The sequence below is a fragment of the Oncorhynchus gorbuscha genome, linkage group LG19, assembly GCF_021184085.1.
Source record: "Oncorhynchus gorbuscha isolate QuinsamMale2020 ecotype Even-year linkage group LG19, OgorEven_v1.0, whole genome shotgun sequence".
Taxonomy (NCBI): Eukaryota; Metazoa; Chordata; class Actinopteri; order Salmoniformes; family Salmonidae; genus Oncorhynchus; species Oncorhynchus gorbuscha.
Window position 1 is genome coordinate 24994145 of NC_060191.1, and position 22796 is coordinate 25016940.

At 43.5% G+C, this 22796-nt stretch overlaps 1 protein-coding gene across 2 annotated transcripts in view; it reads left to right on the forward strand.

Annotated features, from left to right (window-relative positions):
* LOC124005628 (mitogen-activated protein kinase kinase kinase 5-like) overlaps positions 1-21609 on the forward strand; it is a 34869-nt gene extending 13260 nt beyond the window's left edge. Inside the window, exons 12-28 of one of the 2 annotated variants that reach the window (XM_046315056.1) lie at positions 796-891; positions 1559-1643; positions 2444-2577; positions 3379-3506; positions 9244-9380; positions 9703-9808; positions 9978-10135; positions 13886-14078; positions 16136-16295; positions 16643-16826; positions 17377-17562; positions 18118-18223; positions 18436-18679; positions 19000-19112; positions 19885-19982; positions 20266-20342; positions 20618-21609. In XM_046315056.1, the coding sequence (XP_046171012.1) occupies positions 796-891; positions 1559-1643; positions 2444-2577; positions 3379-3506; positions 9244-9380; positions 9703-9808; positions 9978-10135; positions 13886-14078; positions 16136-16295; positions 16643-16826; positions 17377-17562; positions 18118-18223; positions 18436-18679; positions 19000-19112; positions 19885-19982; positions 20266-20342; positions 20618-20726 (2314 nt within the window). In that variant the 3' untranslated portion in view covers positions 20727-21609. The remainder of the gene's footprint in view (positions 1-795; positions 892-1558; positions 1644-2443; positions 2578-3378; positions 3507-9243; positions 9381-9702; positions 9809-9977; positions 10136-13885; positions 14079-16135; positions 16296-16642; positions 16827-17376; positions 17563-18117; positions 18224-18435; positions 18680-18999; positions 19113-19884; positions 19983-20265; positions 20343-20617) is intronic. The other variant, XM_046315058.1, reaches the window with a different exon arrangement.
* The last annotated feature ends 1187 nt before the right edge of the window (positions 21610-22796 follow it).

Genomic DNA, 22796 nt, shown 5'->3' on the forward strand with positions numbered 1-22796 from the left:
GTGTCTTTGCAGATGTAAGTTGTAACGGCAGCTGTTCTCTCCTTCCACCGTCGTGATGCTTTACCATATGTTGTGCCGCGGGCAAAAGCCTCTTGCAACGTCTGACTCGGGGGTTTGTTTTGATCACTTGACTGTACTTTTCTGGGTCTCATCGGTAGACTCTCTCCGCACTGTTTCACATGATTCTTACGCAGGTGGTTAAAGAGGTTAGTGGTGTTTGAGCCTGTCATCGGGACCGGCCTGCGGCATATTTTGCAGAGGACGGTTTTCTAGTCCGTACCAGACTTTTCATACCCAAACCACGTCCATGTGACCGAAGTAGCCCCTCTTTTAGGTACGAACTCCGTGTCTCCGTGCTCTGTGTCACGTTCACTCCCCTCCATGTTTGTTTGTGTTGCAAATTTCCTTCCACACGGGCACGTTTGATGAAAAATATTGCATTGTGTGATTTGCTACACAACGAAGTAAACACTAGAGCATAATATGAAATGATAAAAAAACGTCTATCGTCACACGATGTATATCGTCATACCGCCCAGCCCTACTGTCACCTGGTTGCTTCAGACGAATCAGTATTTCAATCTATACGAGATGGAAAGAAAACATCCTTCTCTGCATTGGAGAGCCACATATTGAATGTGCCACTGTTGGCTTTCCTTATCTTTATTCATATTCCTTTGTTTGCCTGCGTTGGTATTTTGAGAATACTTGTTGTTATTTCATTGTGGCGCTGCTGTTAGCTTTGAAGTGTTGTGTAGCTCTTAATGCCCCTCTTTAACCTTTTGACCTGCACAGTGTTTCCAAGTTTGACGAGCGTAGCTGCTTCCTGTATGTCCTGGAGAACTCGGATGACTTCCAACTCTGCTTTCCCAGCGAGCTGCACTGTAAGGGGTGAGTCCCACACACGTACAAACACACTTGTACATAGGCATGCACGCACGCACAAACACACACCAAAAGGCAGCCTTTAGCCCAGCTGTCTAGCAGGAAGGGGTGTAACAACCAACCATATCAACCATTGATTCATTCCCCACATTCTCCACACAAAACCTACATACAGATTGGGCCTGTTCTTTCAACCATTATCACATGATTTGATTGTGTTGACATGACAACTGTTAATATTTATTTTACTCTGGCCTAGTGAAAATAGAGCCTGCTTCTCTCTCCCTTCTGGTGTGAATTGATAGGGATGTGCATTTTACATTGTTTGCTAATACAGTACAGTATTAGCTAGGTGTTGTGTATTGGGATACAGTAAATCCCAGGTGTGATCCAAGACTTTCTGAGAAGGAAGTAGGAAGTGGTTTTCATAGTAGTGTTTGTGGAATCAGTGAAAGGCGAATAATAGGCAATCGAAAGGTCCCCTTTAATACTTCATGACATTGATAACAGTGCCGCGTACTGAATTTGTTTGTGTACGTTTCTGCAGGTCTTATCTATGATTTGCCTGTGAGGTCTATGAATATATGACTGACTGATATGCGACATGCTCACATGTATTTGAACAGTCTTTTCCACGTGATTTAGTTTGTTGTTTGTGCTGTTTCTCCATCAGGTTCTGTGAGATGGTGAATTCTCTTCTAACCCAGGCAGAATCCCCAGTGGAGTACCCCAGCGAGCTCACTGGAGGATTACTGGAGGTCAGCTAGGTTCTTTCTCAATTCATATTTCCTCTCCTCTTTCCTTCTCCTTAAAATGCATTGGAAACCAGGGTTCGAGGGGTGAGACATAGGACCTTCTCCTAAAATACGGTTGAAAAGGAGGTGAGGAGAAAGGATTCAAGGAGTTGTGGAGACACAAATTGCGATAGGGCCGTAGAATCCTCCCTCTCGAGCCTGCCTTTCTTTTTTTGACACCCCCTTCTCACCTACCAGTACACAAACAAGCCCTGTCATGATGGGGTCAATAGGCGAGAAGTTTCCCTTAACCGTCGCCCAAGTAGTGCTATGGTTACCGTATTCCCGACCCCTCATTTTTGTGTGTGTTAAGTTCCTGGTATTCACAGACCATTGGATTCAGTCCAGCATGTCACTCCAGCAAACCTGGGTTCAAATACTATTTGAAATCATTTCAAATAGTATTTCAGCTCACCGCAGTTCAGAGCAGCAGAAGGTTTCTAAATATACATCCCTTTCCATTGCTTTGTGCTCTCACTCAACCTTTTCTGTTGTGGTTGCTTGTGAAATTCTTTACACTATTTCTAACCCACACACTCTCTTAGACAGATGTTGTTTTTAATGAAACACACACACACACACACACACACACACACACACACACACACACACACACACACACACACACACACACACACACACACACACACACACACACACACACACACACACACACACACACACACACACACACACACACACACACACACATTTAGTTTCACACCCGTCATCCTGTTGAATTAAACCTCCCTTACGACTTGCAGTTTATCTATGAGACCAGTGAAAACGGAGACAAGGTTGTTCTGGGTAAAGGAACATATGGCGTGGTGTATGCTGGGAGGGACCTGAGCAACCAAGTCCGCATCGCCATCAAGGAGATCCCAGAGAAAGACAGCACGTATGGAAAACACATTTCCCCTTTTTCTTTTTTCGCCTGGTCCCAGATCTGTTTTAGCTGTATTGTCAAACAATGACCATACTTGTTGACACGACAACACAAACAGTTCTGGGACCAGGCTACATTTCCCCTTTTTTTTTGTTGCCTGGTCCCAGTTCTGTTTTGCTGTATTGTCAAACAATGACCATACTTGTTGACACGACAGCACAAACAGATCTGGGACCAGGCTGCTTTTCTTTGCACATGATACCATAAATCCGAATTATTATTTTAGCCTAATATGTGTAATACAATGTGAGCGAAACGGTTCATGATTAATGATGAGAATAATGAACGCGCAGATGTTTTCCTCAGCATGCCAAATGTCATGTGTCCCCATAGCTACACTGGAATCTACTCCCTGAAGAGATGCATGTCTATTTAGATTTCCCCATTCCTTGTTTACGAGCCTTCGACCTCGACTAAGAGCTGAGCCCCATAGTTCAAGAAATGTTAGTACTTAGTTCCTCTGTAGAATTAATGGCCACATAGGTTGAAGCAGCACATGACGGGTGCTTGTAAAGCTCTCATCAAATTCATACAGTACGCAAAGGTCACAGCTACACCATGTCAGCGCAACTGCAATATTGGAGTGAATTTTATGTTGTTTTTCAATGACGGCACAGCCAGCACTAACGTTGTTTATGTTTCGTGGCAATGTTGTTATAACGGCAGACGAACACTGTCCCATTTGCTAATGCTATGCTAATCTAGTGCCAATGCTGACTGTTGGTTCTCCCCCCATCTGCGTGTGAATCTCAGTTACTCCCAGCCTCTGCATGAGGAGATGGCTCTGCACAAGAGGCTGAAGCACAGGAACATCGTTCAGTACCTGGGCTCTATGAGTCAGGACGGCTTCATCAAGATCTTTATGGAGGAGGTTCCTGGAGGTACAGTGCATAGAAATAGAATCTGTTTCATTCTATTTTAAATCTCATTCTGTTTCTATGGTCCCATAAACCAGGTCACAAAGAACCAGTTTATTCACTGTTTCTAATTTCAACTTTTGTGCCTCTACTACAAATGTGTAGTCTTTAGACAAGTCTTTCTATCATTCCTTCACTTGGTATGTACAGTATTCATTCATTCTCTCACTGACGGAAGTTTTGGTAATCTTGTCCTGCTTTACCTTTCTAAACTGCCATACAGCTAATGGTTTCAGTCTTCACTTCTCGGTTGATGTTGTGCCTCTCTACTCATTCTCCTTCTTTCGATCTCTCTCCACCACTCACACACTGGTACTGTATTCACTCATTCTCTCATCAATACTTCCAGTCTTGCTCATCTTTCTCTACTCCCCTAATTATGAAACTGTCACATCAATCAATGAAATGTATTTATAAAGACCTTCTTACATCAGCTGATGTCACAAAGTGCTGTACAGAAACCCAGCCTAAAACTCCAAACAGCAAGCAATGCAGGTGTAGAAGCACGGTGGCTAGAAAAAACTCCCCAGAAAGGCAGGAACCTAGGAAGAAACGTAAAGAGGAACCAGGCTTTGAGGGGTGGTCAGTCTTCTTCTGGCTGTGCCGGGTGGAGATTATAACAGAACATGGCCAAGATGTTCAAATGTTCATAATGATCAGCAGGGTCAAATTATAATAATCACAGTGGTTGTAGAGGGTGCAACAGGTCAGCACCTCAGGAGTAAATGTCAGTTGGCTTTTCATAGCCGATCATTCAGAGTATCTCTACCGTTCCTGCTGTCTCTAGAGAGTTGAAAACAGCAGGTCTAGGACAGGTAGCACGCCCGGTGAACAGGTCAGAGTTCCATTGCCGCAGGTAAAACAGTTGAAACTGGAGCAGCAGCACGACCAGGTGGACTGGGGACAGCAAGGTGTCATCAGGCCAGGTAGTCCTAAGGCATGGTCCTAGGGCTCAGGTCTTCAGCGAGAGAGAGCGAATTAGAGGGAGCATACTTTAATTCCACCCACTCACGTTTGCCAAAGCACAGCCTCCACACCACTAGAGGGATATCTTCAACCACCAACTTACCATCCTGAGAAAAGGCTGAGTATAGCCCACAAATATTTCCGCCACGGCACATCCCGAGGGGCGGGGGCCCTACCCGGACAGGAGATCACATCAGTGACTCAACCCACTCAAGTGACGCACCCCTCCTAGGGACGGCATGGAAGAGCACCAGTGACTTAGCCCCTGTAATAGGGTTAGAGGCAGAGAATCCCGGTGGAGAGAGGGGAACCGGCCAGGCAGAGACGGCAAGGGTGGTTTGTTGCTCCAGTGCCTTTCTGTTCACCTTCACACTCCTGGGCCAGACTACATAGGACCAACTGAGGAGATGAGTCTTCATTAAAGACTTAAAGGTCTAGACCGATTCTGCATCTCTCACATGGTTAGGTAGACCATTCCATAAAAATTGAGCTCTATAGGAGAAAGACCTGCCTCCAACTGTTTGCTTAGAAATTCTAGGGACAGTGAGGAGGCGTGCATCTTGTGACCGTAGCGTACGTGTAGGTATGTATGGCAAGACAAAATCGTAAAGATGGGTAGGAGCGAGCCCATGTCATTTTAAAATTTATTTGACCTTTATTTAACTAGGCACGTCAGTTAAGAACAAATTCTTATTTTCAATGACGGCGTAGGAACAGTGGGTTAACTGCCTGTTCAGGGGCAGAACTACAGAGTTGTACCTTGTCAGCTTGGGGGTTTGAACTTGCAACCTTCCAGTTACTAGTACAACGCTCTAACCACTACCCTGCCGCCCCATGCTTTGTCGGTTAGCAGTAAAACCTTGAAATCAGTCCTTGCCTTAACAGGAAGCCAGTGTGTTTAGCACTAACTGAAGTTTATTTAGTGCTTTATCCGGGTAGCCGGAATGTAGAGCATTGCAGTAGTCTAACCTAGAATTGACAAAAGCATGGATTCATTTTTCTGCATAATTTTTGGACAAAGTTTCGGAGTTTTGCAATGTTACGTAGATGGAAAAAAGATGTCCTTGAAACAGTCTTGATATGTTTTTCAAAAAGAGAGATTAGGGTCCAGAGTAACGTTGAGGACCTTCACAGTTTTATTTGAGATGACTGTACAACCATCAAGATTACTTGTCAGATTCAACAGAAAATCTCTTTGTTTCTTGGGACATAGAACTAACATCTTTGTTTTGTCTGAGTTTAAAAGTAGAACATTTGCCACCATCCACTTCCTTATGTCTGAAACACAGACTTCCAGTGAGGACAATTTTGGGGCTTCCCCATGTTTCATCAAAATGTTAAGCTGTGTGTTGTCCGCATAGCAGTGAAAGTGAACCTTTTATGTTTCTGAATGACATCACCCAGAGGTAAAATATATAGTGAAAACAATAGTGGTCCTAAAACGGAGCCTTGAGGAACACCAAAATTAACAGTTGATTTGTCAGAGGACAAACCATCCTCAGAGACAAACTGATATCTTTCTGACAGATAAGATCGAAACCAGGCCAGAACTTGTCCGTGTAAACCAATTTGGGTTTCCAATCTCTCTAAAAGAATGTGGTGATCGATGGTATCAAAAGCAGCACTAAGGACCTGGAGCACGAGGACAGATGCAGAGCCTCGGTCTGATGCCATTAATAGGTCATTTACCACATTCACAAGTGCAGTCTCGGTGCTATGATGGGGTCTAAAACCAGACTGAAGCGTTTCATTTAAATTGTTTGTCTTCAGGAAGGCAGTGAATTGCTTCGCAACAGCCTTTTCCAAAAATTGAGAGGAATGGGAGATTCGATATAGGCCGATAGTTTTTTATATTTTCTGGGTCAAGGTTTGGCCTTTTCAAGACAGGCTTTATTACTGCCACTTTTAGTGAGTTTGGTACACATTGTTTATTATGTTCAACATAGGAGGGCCAAGCACAGGAAGCAGCTCTTTCAGTAGTTTAGTTGGAATAGGGTCCCGTATGCAGCTTGAAGGTTTAGAGGCCATGATTATTTTCATCAATGTGTCAAGAGATATAGTATTAAAAAACTTGAGTGTCTCCCTTGATCCTAGGTCCTGGCAGAGTTGTACAGACTCCGTACAACTGAGCTTTGGAGGAATACGTAGATTTAAAGAGGAGTCTGTAATTTGCTTTCGAATGATCATGATCTTTTCATCAAAGAAGTTCATGAATTTATGACTGCTGAAGTGAAAGCCATCCTCTCTTGGGGAATGCTGCTTTTTAGTTAGCTTTGCGTAAATACATTTACGATTGTTCTTATTTTACTCAATTAATTTTGAAAAATAAGACGAACGAGCAGCATGAGGGCTCTTCGATCCTGCATGGTACTGTCTTTCCAAGCTAGTCAGAAGACTTCCAGTTCAGTGAAACGCCATATCCGTTCCAATTTTCTGGAAGCTTTGATTCAGAGCTTGGGTATTTTCTGTATACCAGGGAGCTAGTTGCTTATGACAAATGTTTTTGGTTTTAGGGGTGCCACTGCATCTAGGGTATTACACAAAGTTAAATTGAGTTCCTCAGTTAGGTGGTTAACTGATTTTTGTACTCTGACATCCTTGGGTAGGTGGATGGAGTCTGGAAGGGCATCTAGGAATCTTTGGGTTGTCTGACAATTTATAGCATGGCTTTTGATAATCCTTGGTTCAGGTCTAATCAGATTATTTGTTGCAATTGCAAACGTAATAAAATGGTGGTCCGATTGTCCAGGATTATGAGGAAAAACATTAAGATCCACAACATTTATTCCACGGGACAAAACTAGGTCTAGAGTATGAGTATGGCAGTGAGTAGATCCGGAGACATGTTGGACAAATCCCACTGAGTCGATGATGGGCCCGAAAGCCTTTTAGAGTGGGTCTGTGGACTTTTCCACGTGAATATTAAAGTCACCAAAAATGTGAATATTATCTGCCATGACTATAAGGTCCGATAAGAATTCAGGGAACTCAGTGAGGAATGCTGTATATGGCCCAGGAGAACTGTAAACAGTAGCTATAAAATATGATTGAGTAGGTTCCATAGATTTCATGACTAGAAGCTCAAAAGATGAAAACGCAGTGTTTTTTTTTTGTATATTGAAATTTGCTATCGTAAATGTTAGCAACACCTCCGCCTTTGAGGGATGCGCGGGGAATATGGTCAATAGTGTAACCAGGAGGTGAGGCCTCATTTAACACAGTAAGTTCATCAGGCTTAAACCATGTTTCAGTCAAGCCGAATACAATAGGTGTAGACTATAACGTGAAATGCTTACTTAGAAACATTTTCCCAACAATGCAGAGTTAAAAAAATAAATAATAATAATACAAAAATTACAACTAAATAGCAAAAAAAGGAAATGTTAACACAATAAAATAACGAGGCTATATACAAGGAGTACCGGTACTGAGTCGATGTGCAGGGGTACGAGGTAGTTGAGTTAATTTAGGTAATATGTACATGCAGGTAAGGGTAAAAGTGACTAGGCAATCAGGATAGATAATAAACAGAATAGTGTGTGTGTGTTGGCGTGTCAGTATGCTTGAGTGTGGGGGTAGAGTCCAGTGAGTGTGCATAGAGCCAGTGCAAGAATGTTTCCAGGAAGTCTGGAAGTCTTTTTGGTGTGTGTTTGTGTCTGAATGCGTGCATGTGTGTGTCTAATTCAGTGCTATAGCTGCAGGCAGAATATGACACAGGAAGTGTGGGTGTTTCCAGTATCACAGTGATTGAGAAAAATGGATTTCACAATGCAATAAAGTCACTGATGTACCAGTGTTTAAAAATAAAAAAAAGTGAAAATACTTTAAAAATGAATGTTTTAATTCAGCTTCTGACATTTAATCATTGTGTATATTCGGGGCCTTGTTTCCCAGAGCCTTCGTAACGTTAAGATCATCGTTAGAACCTTCTTTAGTAGCCGAGGTGATTCCCAGTTCCTTCGTTAGTAATGTGGCACATCTAGTGATCCAGACCACTCATAGCTCAGCCAACGTGCATCATTATATGCATTTCTTTTGTCCTTTCGCCTCACTTTATTCACAGGTTTTCGCTAAACAGCATAAACATCTTCATTTTTTTTTCTGTCTGACTTTGACTACCGTTACCTTCAGAACTAAGTTGACTACAAATACAAAGTTGCCAAAGTGTTTGAAATTGTTACTAACAAGTGAAGAATACAATTATGCTTCGAATGAAAACCAAGATGACTGCATTAAAAGATGCTTAGCCTACATGGGTCTGTGTAGGCTATTTCCATCAATTGAGTTATATTTTTCGACTAGGCTATTCGACCAAGTTTTTCATGACGTGTGACAACGTGGTCAACGATGTGCCCAATCTGTGATGTAGTGCATTGTCATTGGGTAAGCATAATAAAGCTGCCTCAGTACCACCTACGTCTGAAAATAGGCTAACTCTCTACGGGCTGATCCTTGGTCAGTATTGTGGAATCATTTTAATGTTAAGATTTGAATGGAGATATCTGATCCTAACAGTGTTGACACATGGTATAACGAGGCACTAAGCGAACGTTCTCACTGGGTGGTTCTTTGGGAAACAAGTTGGCTCATGTATATAATGATGCATCTGGTACGTCATCGTAATGCTTAAGTTACATCGCAACTGGGACACGAGGCCCACAGGTGTTGCAAATCATAAATAGAATCCCTTACATATCTAACCGTAACCCATTCCAATGTCATCTCTCCCATGTAGGAAGCTTGTCCTCTCTCCTGCGTTCCAAATGGGGACCCCTGAAAGACAACGAGGCCACCGTCATTTTCTACACCAGGCAGATCCTGGAAGGGCTTAAGTATCTCCATGACAACCAGATAGTCCACAGAGACATCAAGGTGAGGTTTGTTGTTGCTAAATAAAAACATTTTTTTTGTGTTTTTTTTTAAAGTACCAATGCCATAGCGGATTTAAATTCTCACGGTCAGAGTTATTAGTTGCGTTCATTCGGTACTAAACGGAGGAAAATGGAGTGAAACAGGAAGGCATTTCCTGGACTTAAGAAACGCTCCTTTTTGTTTTTTCTTTTCAAAACGCTTTGCTACGTTGTGGCCTACTGAGCATGAACCTGGTGTATGTTGCTTAACTCAACTACTAATGTGTCACAATGTGTTGTGGGGAAAGAGTATCTGGTGTAAGAAACAAGTCATTTTCTCACAGGGTGACAACGTGTTGATTAACACCTACAGTGGTGTTCTCAAGATCTCTGACTTTGGCACCTCGAAACGACTGGCGGGAATCAACCCTTGCACAGAGACCTTTACAGGTGTGTGGGTGTATGTTTGATGCTTGTGTATGAGTGTGGTTGGGTATGTGGCCATGCTTTTTGCATATGACCATTTATATTTGACTTTGTTGGTATGAATATTATTTACATGTGTTGTCTACATGTTTGTGTAGGCGGGTGTCTAAATGTCTCTGTGTGGTGTTCTTAGGGACCCTGCAGTACATGGCTCCAGAGATCATCGACCAGGGCCCGCGGGGTTATGGGAAGCCTGCAGACATCTGGTCCTTGGGCTGTACCATCATAGAGATGGCCACGGGGAAACCACCCTTCCACGAGCTGGGCAGCCCACAGGCAGCCATGTTTAAGGTAATCTTTCTCTTAGAAAATAAAAGAGAGCCGCACACTCTAGGAGCTCAGATGCAAAAATGTAATTACTAACGTTTCGACAGCCAAGCTGTCTTCATCGGGGTGTAATCACAAACACTGCGGGATGACTCGTTTATGTAGTGTCAAAAGACACACTGGTGTCTGTAATCATGGCCAAGAGTGGCCTAATATCATTGGTTAATTCTCAAGTATTAAAATGGCATACAAAGAACAGCATACAAAAAATAAATGGACAGCATACGATCATAGATTCATTTTAAACTACACAAGCTTACAAACAATTACAATGGCAAAGTCACAATAATCTCAAGAATGACTTCAGATCAAAGTCTACGTTGAGACCGAAGGGAGCAAGGGTCTTTAAGTTAAAGATCCAGGCAGCCTCTCGATTTAACAATAAATTATCAAGGTCACCCCCTCTCCTAGGGAGGGTGACATGTTCAATGACAATATAACGCAGACACGAAATCGAGTGGCCTGCCTCCAAAAAGTGGGCCGCAACTGGGTAAGTCAAGTTTTTGCACCTAAATGGTGCTACGATGCTCTGAGATACGTACTTTTAATTCACGCTTTGTTTAACCCACAATTTTTACCACAAGGACAAGTTATAAGATAAATAACTGCCTTATAGTGGAGCACGTAATAACACCTTTGATTGGGATCGATTTCCCTGTTTGTGGGTGTTTGAAGGATCTACATTTATAAGTGCCATTGCATTGAGCACAGCCATTACACTTGTAATTTCCATCCAGTAGGGGCGCAAATGGACGTTGTTCAGGAATATCTTGGGGTGGTAAATCAGTGTAACAATTGGTTTCTGCCCCGCGAGAATACGACCAAGGGAAGGTCCAAAAACACATTACCGAGACTTTCATCGGATTTTAGAATGTGCCAATGTTTGTGAACGATTCCCTTAATTTGTTCAGAGCACTTTGAACAGCGGGTAGTTAGAACACAAGAATGCGTCTTTTTGCGAGACTGACCTTGAAAAGGGTCATGTTTTGTTTTGAATTTTCTCAATGGCAATATTAATCTGATCATTTTTGTAGCCCCTCTCCTTGAACTTTCTTTGCGTCTCGGCCATATTTCTGTCGAAACCTGATTGTTTTTTGCAAATTCTTTTGATTCGACAGACTTGGCTGTGGGCCAAACTATTTTTCAAGGGAAGTGGGTGACAACTATCAGCCCTCAACAAACTGTTACGATCAGTAGGCTTCCTGTGAAGATCAGTGTATAGAACATTATCTTCACACAAGATCAGAAGATCAAGAAAACTGATGCAACGTGTATCAGATTGCATAGTAAATCTCAGATGCTCAGAACAGCAGTTAAGAAAAGCATAGAATGCCTGGAGCTGTTTTGCATCACCCTTCCATAGAACAAAAATATAATCAAATAGCATTTCCAAATAATGATGTTAGGCAAGAAAACATTTTTGAGAGGCTTGAAAATCGACTCTTTCTCCATGTAAACCCACATACAAATTAGCATAGTTAGGAGCCATGGGGGATCCCATAGCAGTGCCCTTCGTCTGAATAAAGAAATAATTTAGAAACATGAAATAGTTATGTGTGAGTGCTATTTCAGCCAATGTTATAATGCAGCACTGGAAGGTTGTTCATTAGGGTCCTTCTGTAGCTCAGTTGGTAGAGCATGGCACTTGTAACGCCAGGGTAGTGGGTTCGATCCCCGGGAACACCCATACGTAGAATGTATGCACACATGACTGTAAGTCGCTTTGGATAAAAGCGTCTGCTAAATGGCATATATTATTATTATTATATAAGTTGCAGAAGAAAATGTTCCATGGCTTCAATACCGCCCTCGTGTGGAATATTTGTGTATAACGACTCAATGTCAAAAGTAACTAACAAGGTATTCTCAGGTATTCTCAGGGAGAGGATCAAGAGATTCAATGATAGAGATCATACTGCTGGTGTCCTTTACAAAGGAGGGGAGCTGTTCTGTGAGTGGTCTAATAAAAAAGTCAACAGAAGTAGAGGGGCCGTTACTGCATCAATGCCCGCTACAATAGGGTGTCCTGGAGGTTGTAACATTCTTGTGTAATTTTGGCAAAGTGTAGAAAGTGGCAATTTTAGGGTGTTGAATAGCCAAAAAGTCTTGTTCTTTTTTTGTTATCTGACTAGAACTTAAATACCCATCTAGGAAAGTAAAGATAGTATTCTGAAATTGGGAAGTAGGGTCACCTCTGAGTTTCTTGTAAAAGGTGTTATCAAGCAGCGGTCTGACACTCATTTACATAAACTGTCCTATCCATGAGTACAACCGACCCACCCTTATCAGCAGGACGAATAAGGACTGACGTATCGGATTGTAAATCAAGCAAAGCTTGTTTTTCATCCTTAGGTAAATTATGGAAAGATTTGGACCCCTGTTTAATCTTTTTCCACAAGTCTGCAATATGTCTCGATAGAGTGATTGCGATTGGCTGGAGGTATAAAATAACTCTTGCTTCTAAAAAGAGTCGGAATATGTGCAGGAGAGCAACCTACTGGTTCAATAGAAATGTCAGAATTAGGGGAGCTAAAGTATTCCCTTAAACGGATGTTTCTAAAAAAAACTAAACATGTCTACCTTAACATCAAAATCGTTGCACTGTGTTGTAGGCACAAAAGATAACCCTTTATTAAGCAAAGATACATGGGCAGGGCTCAATATCTCGCTTGATAAATGAAAGACACTCAGTCCCGTGGGTTCTGGGACCGTGTGAACGGTCTCCTCTGCCTCTGATAGACGTTTCTTCTTACCCCGTCGGGTGCGGCATCTCGTCGATGCGCGTGCCTGCGGCCACCTCCGCCCTTCTGTCCGTCCAATCTCTCATTGAATAAAAAACGACCACTGGAAGCCGATGAGGCGCTGGTTGTAGAGCGTTGATCAGACGGGGGTGTATGGACGTAAGCGGCATCCCTCCTGCGTCTGCCATGGAGAGGAGGAGCAGACGTCTTTTCAGGGTTTCTCCAGAAGTAGACTTGATCCTCGGCCTTGTCTTTTTTGTCTTGGTTGAATTTCTTCTTTATAAGTTCCTTTTATTTCTGTAGACAACTTGTCCTGTAGCGCTTGGTTAGTTTTCATCAGTTCATTGAATATGCCAGCATCATTAACAGCTTGTGTATTCGAAAATGAATTTATGATCGTATGCTATCCATTTGTTGTTTGTATGCTGTTCTTTGTATGCTATTTTAATATTTGATCATTAACCTATGATATTAGGCCACTCTTGACCATGATTACAGACACCTGTGTCTTTTGACACTATAAACGAGTCACCTCACAGTGTTTGTGATTATACCCTGATGAAGACAGCTTGGCTGACGAAACGTTGGTAATTAAATTTTTGCAACTGAGCTCCTAGAGTGTGCGGCTCTCTTTTATTTACAAGTTTTCTACTCCGCTAGCCAGCACCTCGCTTAAATAGGTGTGCGTTTCTTTTTCTTCAAAACCTAAAGGTTTGACAATGAGTATGTTATTACATATTCAGGATACTATACCTTGTTAGTACCTGGTGAATACTGGACAGTACAGAATTTTACCAGCTGAATCCAAGGTTGTGTTCAGAAAGCATCAAACTGAAGATATACTAAAACAGGGAGGGACTACCTGAACTTGTTCAATAAGAAACTGTCAGTTTCCGTTGCAAAACGTTTTACCTTCCGTCCCCTACTGAACACAACCCTGAAGAGTACGTATTCTGTTGCCGTCTCCCTCTAGGTTGGTATGTTCAAGATCCACCCGGAGGTGCCGGAGTGTATGTCAGGTGAGGCCAAAGTCTGCATCATGAGCTGCTTCACACCGGACCCAGACAACAGGGCCACGGCCTCTGAGCTGCTCAAGGACTCCTTCCTCAAGACCACCTCCCGCCGAAAGGCCAAGCCAGAGCCTGAGACACTGCCTACGGATGCTGGTGAGTCATCATCATTGTTATCGTCTTAATCATAGGTAGCTTTATTTTCATCGTCATCATTTTTATAGTCATCATCAGTGCCAGAGTAAAATCTCGCATGCCCTTTCTTGGCCACTTCTATCGATAGGAGTGGCCAAGAAAGGGCATGCGAGATTTTTATATATATATATATACTGCTCAAAAAAATAAAGGGAACACTTAAACAACACAATGTAACTCCAAGTCAATCACACTCCTGTGAAATCAAACTGTCCACTTAGGAAGCAACACTGATTGACAATAAATTTCACATGCTGTTGTGTAAATGGAATAGACAACAGGTGGAAATTATAGGCAATTAGCAAGACACCCCGAATAAAGGAGTGGTTCTGCAGGTGGGGACCACAGACCACTTCTCAGTTCCTATGCTTCCTGGCTGATGTTTTGGTCACTTTTGAATGCTGGCGGTGCTTTCACTCTAGTGGTAGCATGAGACGGAGTCTACAACCCACACAAGTGGCTCAGGTAGTGCAGCTCATCCAGGATGGCACATTAATGCAAGCTGTGGCAAGAAGGTTTGCTGTGTCTGTCAGCGTAGTGTCCAGGGCATGGAGGCGCTACCAGGAGACATGCCAGTAGATCAGGCGACGTGGAGGAGGCCGTAGGAGGGCAACAACCCAGCAGCAGGACCGCTACCTCCGCCTTTGTGCAAGGAGGAGCAGGAGGAGCACTGCCAGAGCCCTGCAAAATGACCTCCAGCAGGCCACAAATGTGCATGTGTCTGCTCAAACGGTCAGAAACAGACTCCATGGGGGTGGTATGAGGGCCCGACGTCCACAGGTGGGGGTTGTGCTTACAGCCCAACACCGTGCAGGACGTTTTTCATTTGCCAGAGAACACCAAGATTGGCAAATTCGCCACTGGCGCCCTGAGCTCTTCACAGATGAAAGCAGGTTTACACTGAGCACATGTGACAGGTGTGACAGTCTGGAGACGCCGTGGAGAACGTTCTGCTGCCTGCAACATCCTCCAGCATGACCGGTTTGGCGGTGGGTCAGTCATGGTGTGGGTTGGCATTTCTTTGGGGGGCCGCACAGCCCTCCATGTGCTCGCCAGAGGTAGCCTGACTGCCATTAGGTACCGAGATGAGATCGTCAGACCCCTTGTGAGACCATATGCTGGTGCGGTTGGCCCTGGGTTCCTCCTAATGCAAGACAATGCTAGACCTCATGTGGCTGGAGTGTGTCAGCAGTTCCTGCAAGAGGGAGGCATTGATGCTATGGACTGGCCCGCCCGTTCCCCAGACCTGAATCCAATTGAGCCCATCTGGACATCATGTCTCGCTCCATCCACCAACGCCACGTTGCACCACAGACTGTCCAGGAGTTGGCGGATGCCAGTTGGCGGATGCTTTAGTCCAGGTCTGGGAGGAGATCCCTCAGGAGACCATCCGCCACCTCAGCAGGAGCATGCCCAGGCGTTGTAGGGAGGTCATACAGGCACATGGAGGCCACACACACTACTGAGCCTCATTTTGACTTGTTTTAAGGACATTACATCAAAGTTGGATCAGCCTATAGTGTGGTTTTCCACTTTAATTTTGAGTATGACTCCAAATCCAGACCCTCCATGGGTTGATAAATTTGATTTCCATTGATCAATTTTGTGTGATTTTGTTGTCAGCACATTCAACTATGTAAAGAAGAAAGTATTTAATAAGAATATTTCATTCATTCAGATCTAGGATGTGTTATTTTAGTGTTCCCTTTATTTTTTTGAGCAGTGTGTGTATGTGTATATATAATAATTAATATTTCAGACAATTATGAAAATAATGAGTGTGGTGATAGAAATTAGGATCACTTTTGTATTTTTGAAAGACAAGGAGAGCTATATATATATATTTTAAAAAGTGATCCTAATTTCTATCACCACACTCATTATTTTCATAATTGTCTGAAATATTAATTATTATTGCCTTGTCTGTGTATAGTCTTCCTAATTCAGAAAGGCTATGCTCATCGCCATTCCGTCACCATTACTGGGGCAATGACTCTGCCCTGCTTTGTGTCCTGTAGGTGACAACTACCAGCGCAGTATGTCTGTCCCAGTGTCTATACTTGTGACAGATACAGACACGATGGACCTGTCGTGCTCCTGGGACCTCCGGAGGACCATCTCCCCCCTCAGAGGAAAGGACATTACAAAGAGCCCACCCAGCACCAGAGGCTTCCTGCCGTAGGTCAAAACATCCTATACCCTCTGGTTCCACATTCGATTACATCCGATTTGTGAAACAACTTAATTGTAGATCATTGCCTTACTGTTAATGCAATAGATCATCTCAAGATAGACCATGTCTTTTTCTAAATTGTCTGAAAAATCCAACTGCTCCATGATGAGCTTCCACCATATTGTCTTATTTTCCAATCGCTGCAGACCGAGGGGAGGAGTAGAGGAGAGGTCAGATTTTCAAGCAATTGAGATGGAGCCCATGCTAAATATTGCTAAAGACCATATTTGTACGGCAGATTGTTCTATCAATGTGACATTGGTGTATCTCGTCTCCACCTTGTGGTGGCCAGGGTTTCAGAGGAGCCCAGTGCTGTGGACACGACGGCTAGTCCAGCCACGTCAGGGGAGAACCTGGGCCTGTTCCTACTGAGGAAGGACAGCGAGAGGAGGGCCACACTGCACAGGATCCTCACTGAGTACATCACCGACGTGGTGCACAACATCCAGAACACACTACCTCAGGTAGAGCGAGAGGTAGAGAGAGAGAGCGAGAGATCTTGGGCTGTATGTGTCAGAGTAGGTGTGCTGATCTAGGATCTGTTTGACCTTTTAGATCGTAATGAATAAGACCGGATGGACCTGATCTTAGATCGGTACTTCTACACTTTGACAATTTTTTTATATGGGCCCAGAGAAGGATCTATCCCTAATACTGTCAACTCCTGATAAATGCAATGGCTTAGGATGGTTATGAGGGCATGCACTCAACCGATCAGAGCATGCATATATCCAGAGCAATTAAAGAGAATGTATGGTGAAATAATATAATAATAATAAATGTCACTTAGCAGACTTTTAATAAGTATGGTTGGTCCCGGGAAAGTGAACCCACTACCCTGGTGTTACAAGCACCATGCTCTACCAACTGAGCTACACAGGGCCACAAGGCACTTAAACTGAGTTTACCCTTATCAGGGGTCTGCTGTTAGGTGTGAAAGAATGAGTGTTTATGTCTACATTTTACACTTGTAGGTTTCTTTGCCTATAATTATCTTAGAATGTTTCCCCTCTCCTTGCCTCTAAGCAAACAGACGTCGGGTCTGTGACCTCAGAGCACATCTCTGAGCTGATTGGCTGCCTGCGGGAGAACATCCGCTCTCCAGACAGAAGGCACCTGACCAACAGATTGGTGAAGTTGCGCTCCACATTGCTTGCTACTGCAGTACCCCTCAAAAACCTGCGAGCTGTGCTCTTCAGCTTCCAGGATGCGGTAGGTCACTGGAGGTCACTGTTGTGTTCATTCGGGTATGCAACGGAACATATTACAAAACATCTTATTGGAGTAGTCCCTCCCTGTTCTTTTTCATGTGGTACTTAATGAACATTACCCAGGAGTTGCATCGCCAGCCCTTGAGGACAGTAGCCCTGCCAGTTTCCATTTCTCCCTGGCACGTAAAAGATTGCTTACTGTCATGGATTGGCCATAGATTTCACACACGGTTCCTCAAGTATTAGACAGATAGTAATCACAAGGCCAGGGTGGACGTGGGATTGAACAGGGGGAGTCGTATATATGTGTAAATAGCCAGGAGTTTTACCACAGGCTATGCATCACACCCAATAGTATTGTGCTTATCCGTTCTTCTCACTCCCTCGTGTGTGTGTGTGTGTGTGTGTGTGTGTGTGTGTGTGTGTGTGTGTGTGTGTGTGTGTGTGTGTGTGTGTGTGTGTGTGTGTGTGTGTGTGTGTGTGTGTGTGTGTGTGTGTGTGTGTGTGTGTGTGTGTGTGTGTGTGTGTGTGTGTGTGTGTGTGTGTGTGTGTGCAGGTGAAAAAGGTGTTGAGGCAGCAGCAGGTGAAACCTCACTGGATGTTTGCTCTGGATAACCTGCTGAGGCAGGCCGTGCAGGACGCCATCACTGTACTATTACCAGGTAAGAACCAGCAGAGTCAGGGCCTAATTCCATCTCAACTTCTATCTGTTGTATTGGACATAGAAATTCCTCATAGAACTCCTGTTCAATTTCATGATGTGACTCTGGGATTTGGAATTGAGTCCATCCCCACCATTCAAAGACTTCACCACCTCCCAAATCCCCGCCCACACGCACACTCTTGTTCACACACACACCTCAATGTCTTTCAGAGCTCAAGCTCCAGCTGCAGTCTTCCTTTGAGAAGGAGGAGAGTAGCCCAGAGAGAGGGCACCGGCCCAGTGAGCTAGTAAAGCTTTTGCCTGCAGTTTTCTCAGATGACCAGGTTGCCGCGCCAGCCGACACCGAGACCATAGAGGAGGTTTCAGAAAGCCCCTGCTTACCCAATGGCCTCCAGTACAACACTAACTGTCCCCTCAGTCAGGAACTGACAGATCTACGGCTAGAGACTCGCAGGTTCAGTGCCATTTACTTAGCTGTTTATATTACATTGCTTTATTGGCATGACAAAAAAAATGGATTTGTATTGTCATGTGATTCTTTATTATAACTTTTAACCTGGGGTTTCCTTTCATTTCAACTTTAGCATAATGGGCTTTAAAATGTAAAGAAAATAGTCATTCCTACAGATTCAGTGAAAAGTGCCAGTACACCACCAAGTGCCAGTACACCACCAAGTGCCAGCACACCACCAAGGATTACATTGCAACCAGTTACAATGGTTACAATGTACTGTTACTTCAGGCCTGGTCCATAATGACTAATTGTACTTTCAGACTGCTGACTCAGCTGAGTGAGAAAGAGCGGGAATACCAGGAGCTACTGAGGAACTCTGTCCAGAGGAGACAGGATCAGATCGACACTACCAGGAACACATCAGAACCCACAGGTAATGCTTTCAGATCCCACTCCGTCCCAAAGCAGTCTGACTGCTGCTAATGTCAGCCCATTTAAGGCTAGTGTGTTGGTAAACATTGTAAGTTTGGTTGAAGTACCTTGGTGAGCCAAATTCTGTCACTCTGCCACACCTTAGTATGTAGCAAGGCCGAGCACTCTTTGCCTAATAAATAATGAATATCGGGCGTTAAATCCTGTGTGTTTTTTGTGTACATGTAGACACTGGAGGTTGAAGCTTGTGGTATGACAATGGTCCCACAAGTTACAGCCTGCCTACTCTAATGTTCCTAAAATGGAGAGATGGAATGCCATTGAGACAGTTTGTAGGCTTTGTGATTCACACCCTGTGTTTCTAGATCTCTCTCTACACCTCACCCTCAGACAGTGGATTTCTACTCTACTGGTTTGAGTTTAAGGCGTGTAGCTCATTGCCGCTGAGATTCGAGACTTGGAACCAGATGTGTCAGTCATAATAATGATTAGAAACTGGCATCGGACAATGTTTGCCTGTTTTTGTTTATAAGACCCTATTTAACACTTCTGCTTTGTATCTGTCAGGTTTACTTCCTTTACCCATGTTAACGTATACTGTCGCGAATAGCCCCGACCGGGACTCAAAACCTCAGTCCATGTGACTGTCAGTCGAACCCCCTTAACCATACCTGAAAATCTGCATTTGAAATACTCCCAATGTTCAGCTTAGTAGCATGATGGTGCAAACTGGTGACAAGATCATACCGACTTGTCTTCTCATCCTCCTGTAGATACAGAGTTGTCCCTGCAGATAAGTTTGAACCCAGAAGTCGAGTCCTTGGTTTGCTGGCTGAAGGCTATCCCAGTAGATCAGGACACCATAGACAAGGTAAGGAACTTCAAAAACGACTTTGTGATTTAATGATGTGGGATTGGTTATCAAAATATGGTGTGGCTATTGATTTTATGGGTAACTACATGCATGGAATAAACCATCTAATTGGTGAGAAGAGCCTTATTCACATTATAATAATATGACAAATCACAAAAGTCTATACGAAAAATCTGAAAAAAATAGGATGTGATGTAGCTCGGTTTCAGTCTGTGTTTGCGTGAGGCTTGTTCTCACTGATGTTGCGCAAGTAGAATTCACGCTGTGCTTTTGTTTGTAGTTACTCTCTCACGAGTTCACCTTGGACTGTCTCCTCACCATGGCCTGCAGGGATGACTTGATGTACTGTGCCATAAGGTGAACTTCCTCCTCCAATCATGTTCGCACATCCTTAAAGCAGAAACAGGAAACTGATCTACGCTAATGAGGAAAAACCCATTGTTTTCTGTTTGGATGGTTATGTCGTTATTCAAAGGACTGTGAAAGTACTGTGAATCGCTGAGATGTGTCAATGTGTGACTAGGGATCTGTGCAGTAGGAGGGTGTATGGATGTGACACCCACACACACACACACACACAAAGGGTCTGTATTGTAATGGTTGTATTTTTTACTGTTACTGTTTCTCCACAGAGGAGGGATGCTGTGTCGTGTCTGGGCGGCCATCACAGCACAGAGGAAGTCACAGCTCAAATCTCAGCTCAGCACACACTCTGAAGAGGACGAGGACACCATTCTCTGATGGGTCATTACGTGTTCCACTAATAGGCTGGTCCTATAAACACAACATGGTACAAATTTACTGAGTCTGTGCATTTGTCTCATAGTTAAGATGCAGGAATTAGTGTGTGTGTCAGTGTGCGTGCGCATGTACGGTTTTCTGAGAACAAGATAATCATGTCATAAAAATTGGGACCTACCTTAGTATTTCCCCAAAGATGTTATATTGAAACTGAAATGGTTACAGAAAGATGGATGAACAGTCAAGGATATGTTTTTCTGTCATTTCTTATTGTGAATAACTGTACTTGTAAAACGGGTTCGGAGAAATCTGCAATCTGATTGGCTGAAATGGGGTTCTAAACCATTGACAATTCCCTGATATTCGGAGGGGTGAGTGGGGATATTTAGGGCCAACAGCTGTCATATTTTTACCTCAATAGACACTCCGTGCCTCCATGATACTTCACATTTATTTGTTAGTTTGGTGTGTAGTATAAAACAAAATGTACCTCTTTAATGTACACCATTTCTGAGCTCTTCGCAGGGCCCAGGACTTGAAGAAAAGTTATGTTATTGATGGTAAATATACACTTTTGCGAGAATGTGTTCTGGTGATTGGTCATTTAAATAAGTGGAAATAGTGGTGTCTGTAATAGGTGTATACCACATACTGGTGGTGTCTGTAATAGGTGTATAGCACATACTGGTGGTGTCTGTAATAGGTGTATACCACATACTGGTGGTGTCTGTAATAGGTGTATATGGGTCTTTCGATAAAGAAAGGGGCCAATGTTCATGTTAAAAATGTCATATGTTTAAATATGATTTTTCTCTGTTTCACATTTGTAGTTACAGGAATAAAAGTCTTGGTAGGCATAATTACTAACGCCACCTAGCAACAACAAAACATCTACATGTCATTCAAAATGTCACATGAAACATGGACACTGCATGTTTCTTTGTCATGCCTAGTAGCCAGGTCTGTTTGTGCTTTAGTCAACATCTCTATAATGTATAGCCCTGCTTAAAATTCCTTATTTCGTGGTATCCAATTGTCTTATCGCTGCAACTCCCGTACAGACTCGGAAGAGGCTAAGGTCGAGAGCCGTGCGTCCTCCGAAAACAAAACCCAACCAAGCCGCACTGCTTCTTGACACAATGCCCGCTTAACCCGGAAGCCAGCCGCACCAACGTTTCGGAGGAAACACCGTACACCTGGTGACCTTGTCAGCGTGCACTGCGCCCGGCCCTCCACAGGAATCGCTAGTGTGCGATGGGACAAGGGCATCCCTGCCGGCCAAACCCTCCTCTAACCCGGACGACGCTGGGCCAATTGTGCGCCGCCCCATTGGTCTCCCGGTCGCGGCCGGCTGCAACAGAGCCTGGACTCGAACCCAGAATCTCTAGCGACACAGCTATTACTGCGATGCAGTGCCTTAGACCACTGCACCACTCGGGAGGCCCAAAAGTAATTTGAAATGTTGTTTTTTATTTTTTTTTATTTTAAAACGAAACAATTTGACCGTTTTCACATTCCCGATTGCTCCATTTTAACTCGGGGAAAACAAACGATCAAAACGTACGCGGACTGTATTCTTATCTCAGGAATCCTGACTTAATGTTGTCCACGGAGTAGGCTAATTATCTTGACTGCCGTAACAGCATGGACACAGACATGTTCTGTCACTCCTCGAGATCAACAGTAATTCCTGCACTTTGGCTGCTGTTCAATCACATGCGATATAACAGGAGCTCTTTATCGCTTGACTGTCGTTCAACAAAACAAATCCTGAACCGGATGATGTAGCGCGATAATGTCCCCCTCATACTAAACAGCTAGACATCAAATGCGCAACAAACGACTATTATGCATACAGTGGGAGGACAAAGTATGTGAACCCTTTGGAATGATCTGGATTTAGATCTGAGCTTCATCTAAGTCACAACAGACGATCACAAGCTGCTTAAACTAATAACACACAAATTATTATACTTTTCTTCTCTATATTGAAAGCATCATTTAAACATTCACAGTGTAGGTTGGGGAAAAATGATGACTTCTCCAAGAGCATCTGGATGTTCCACAGTG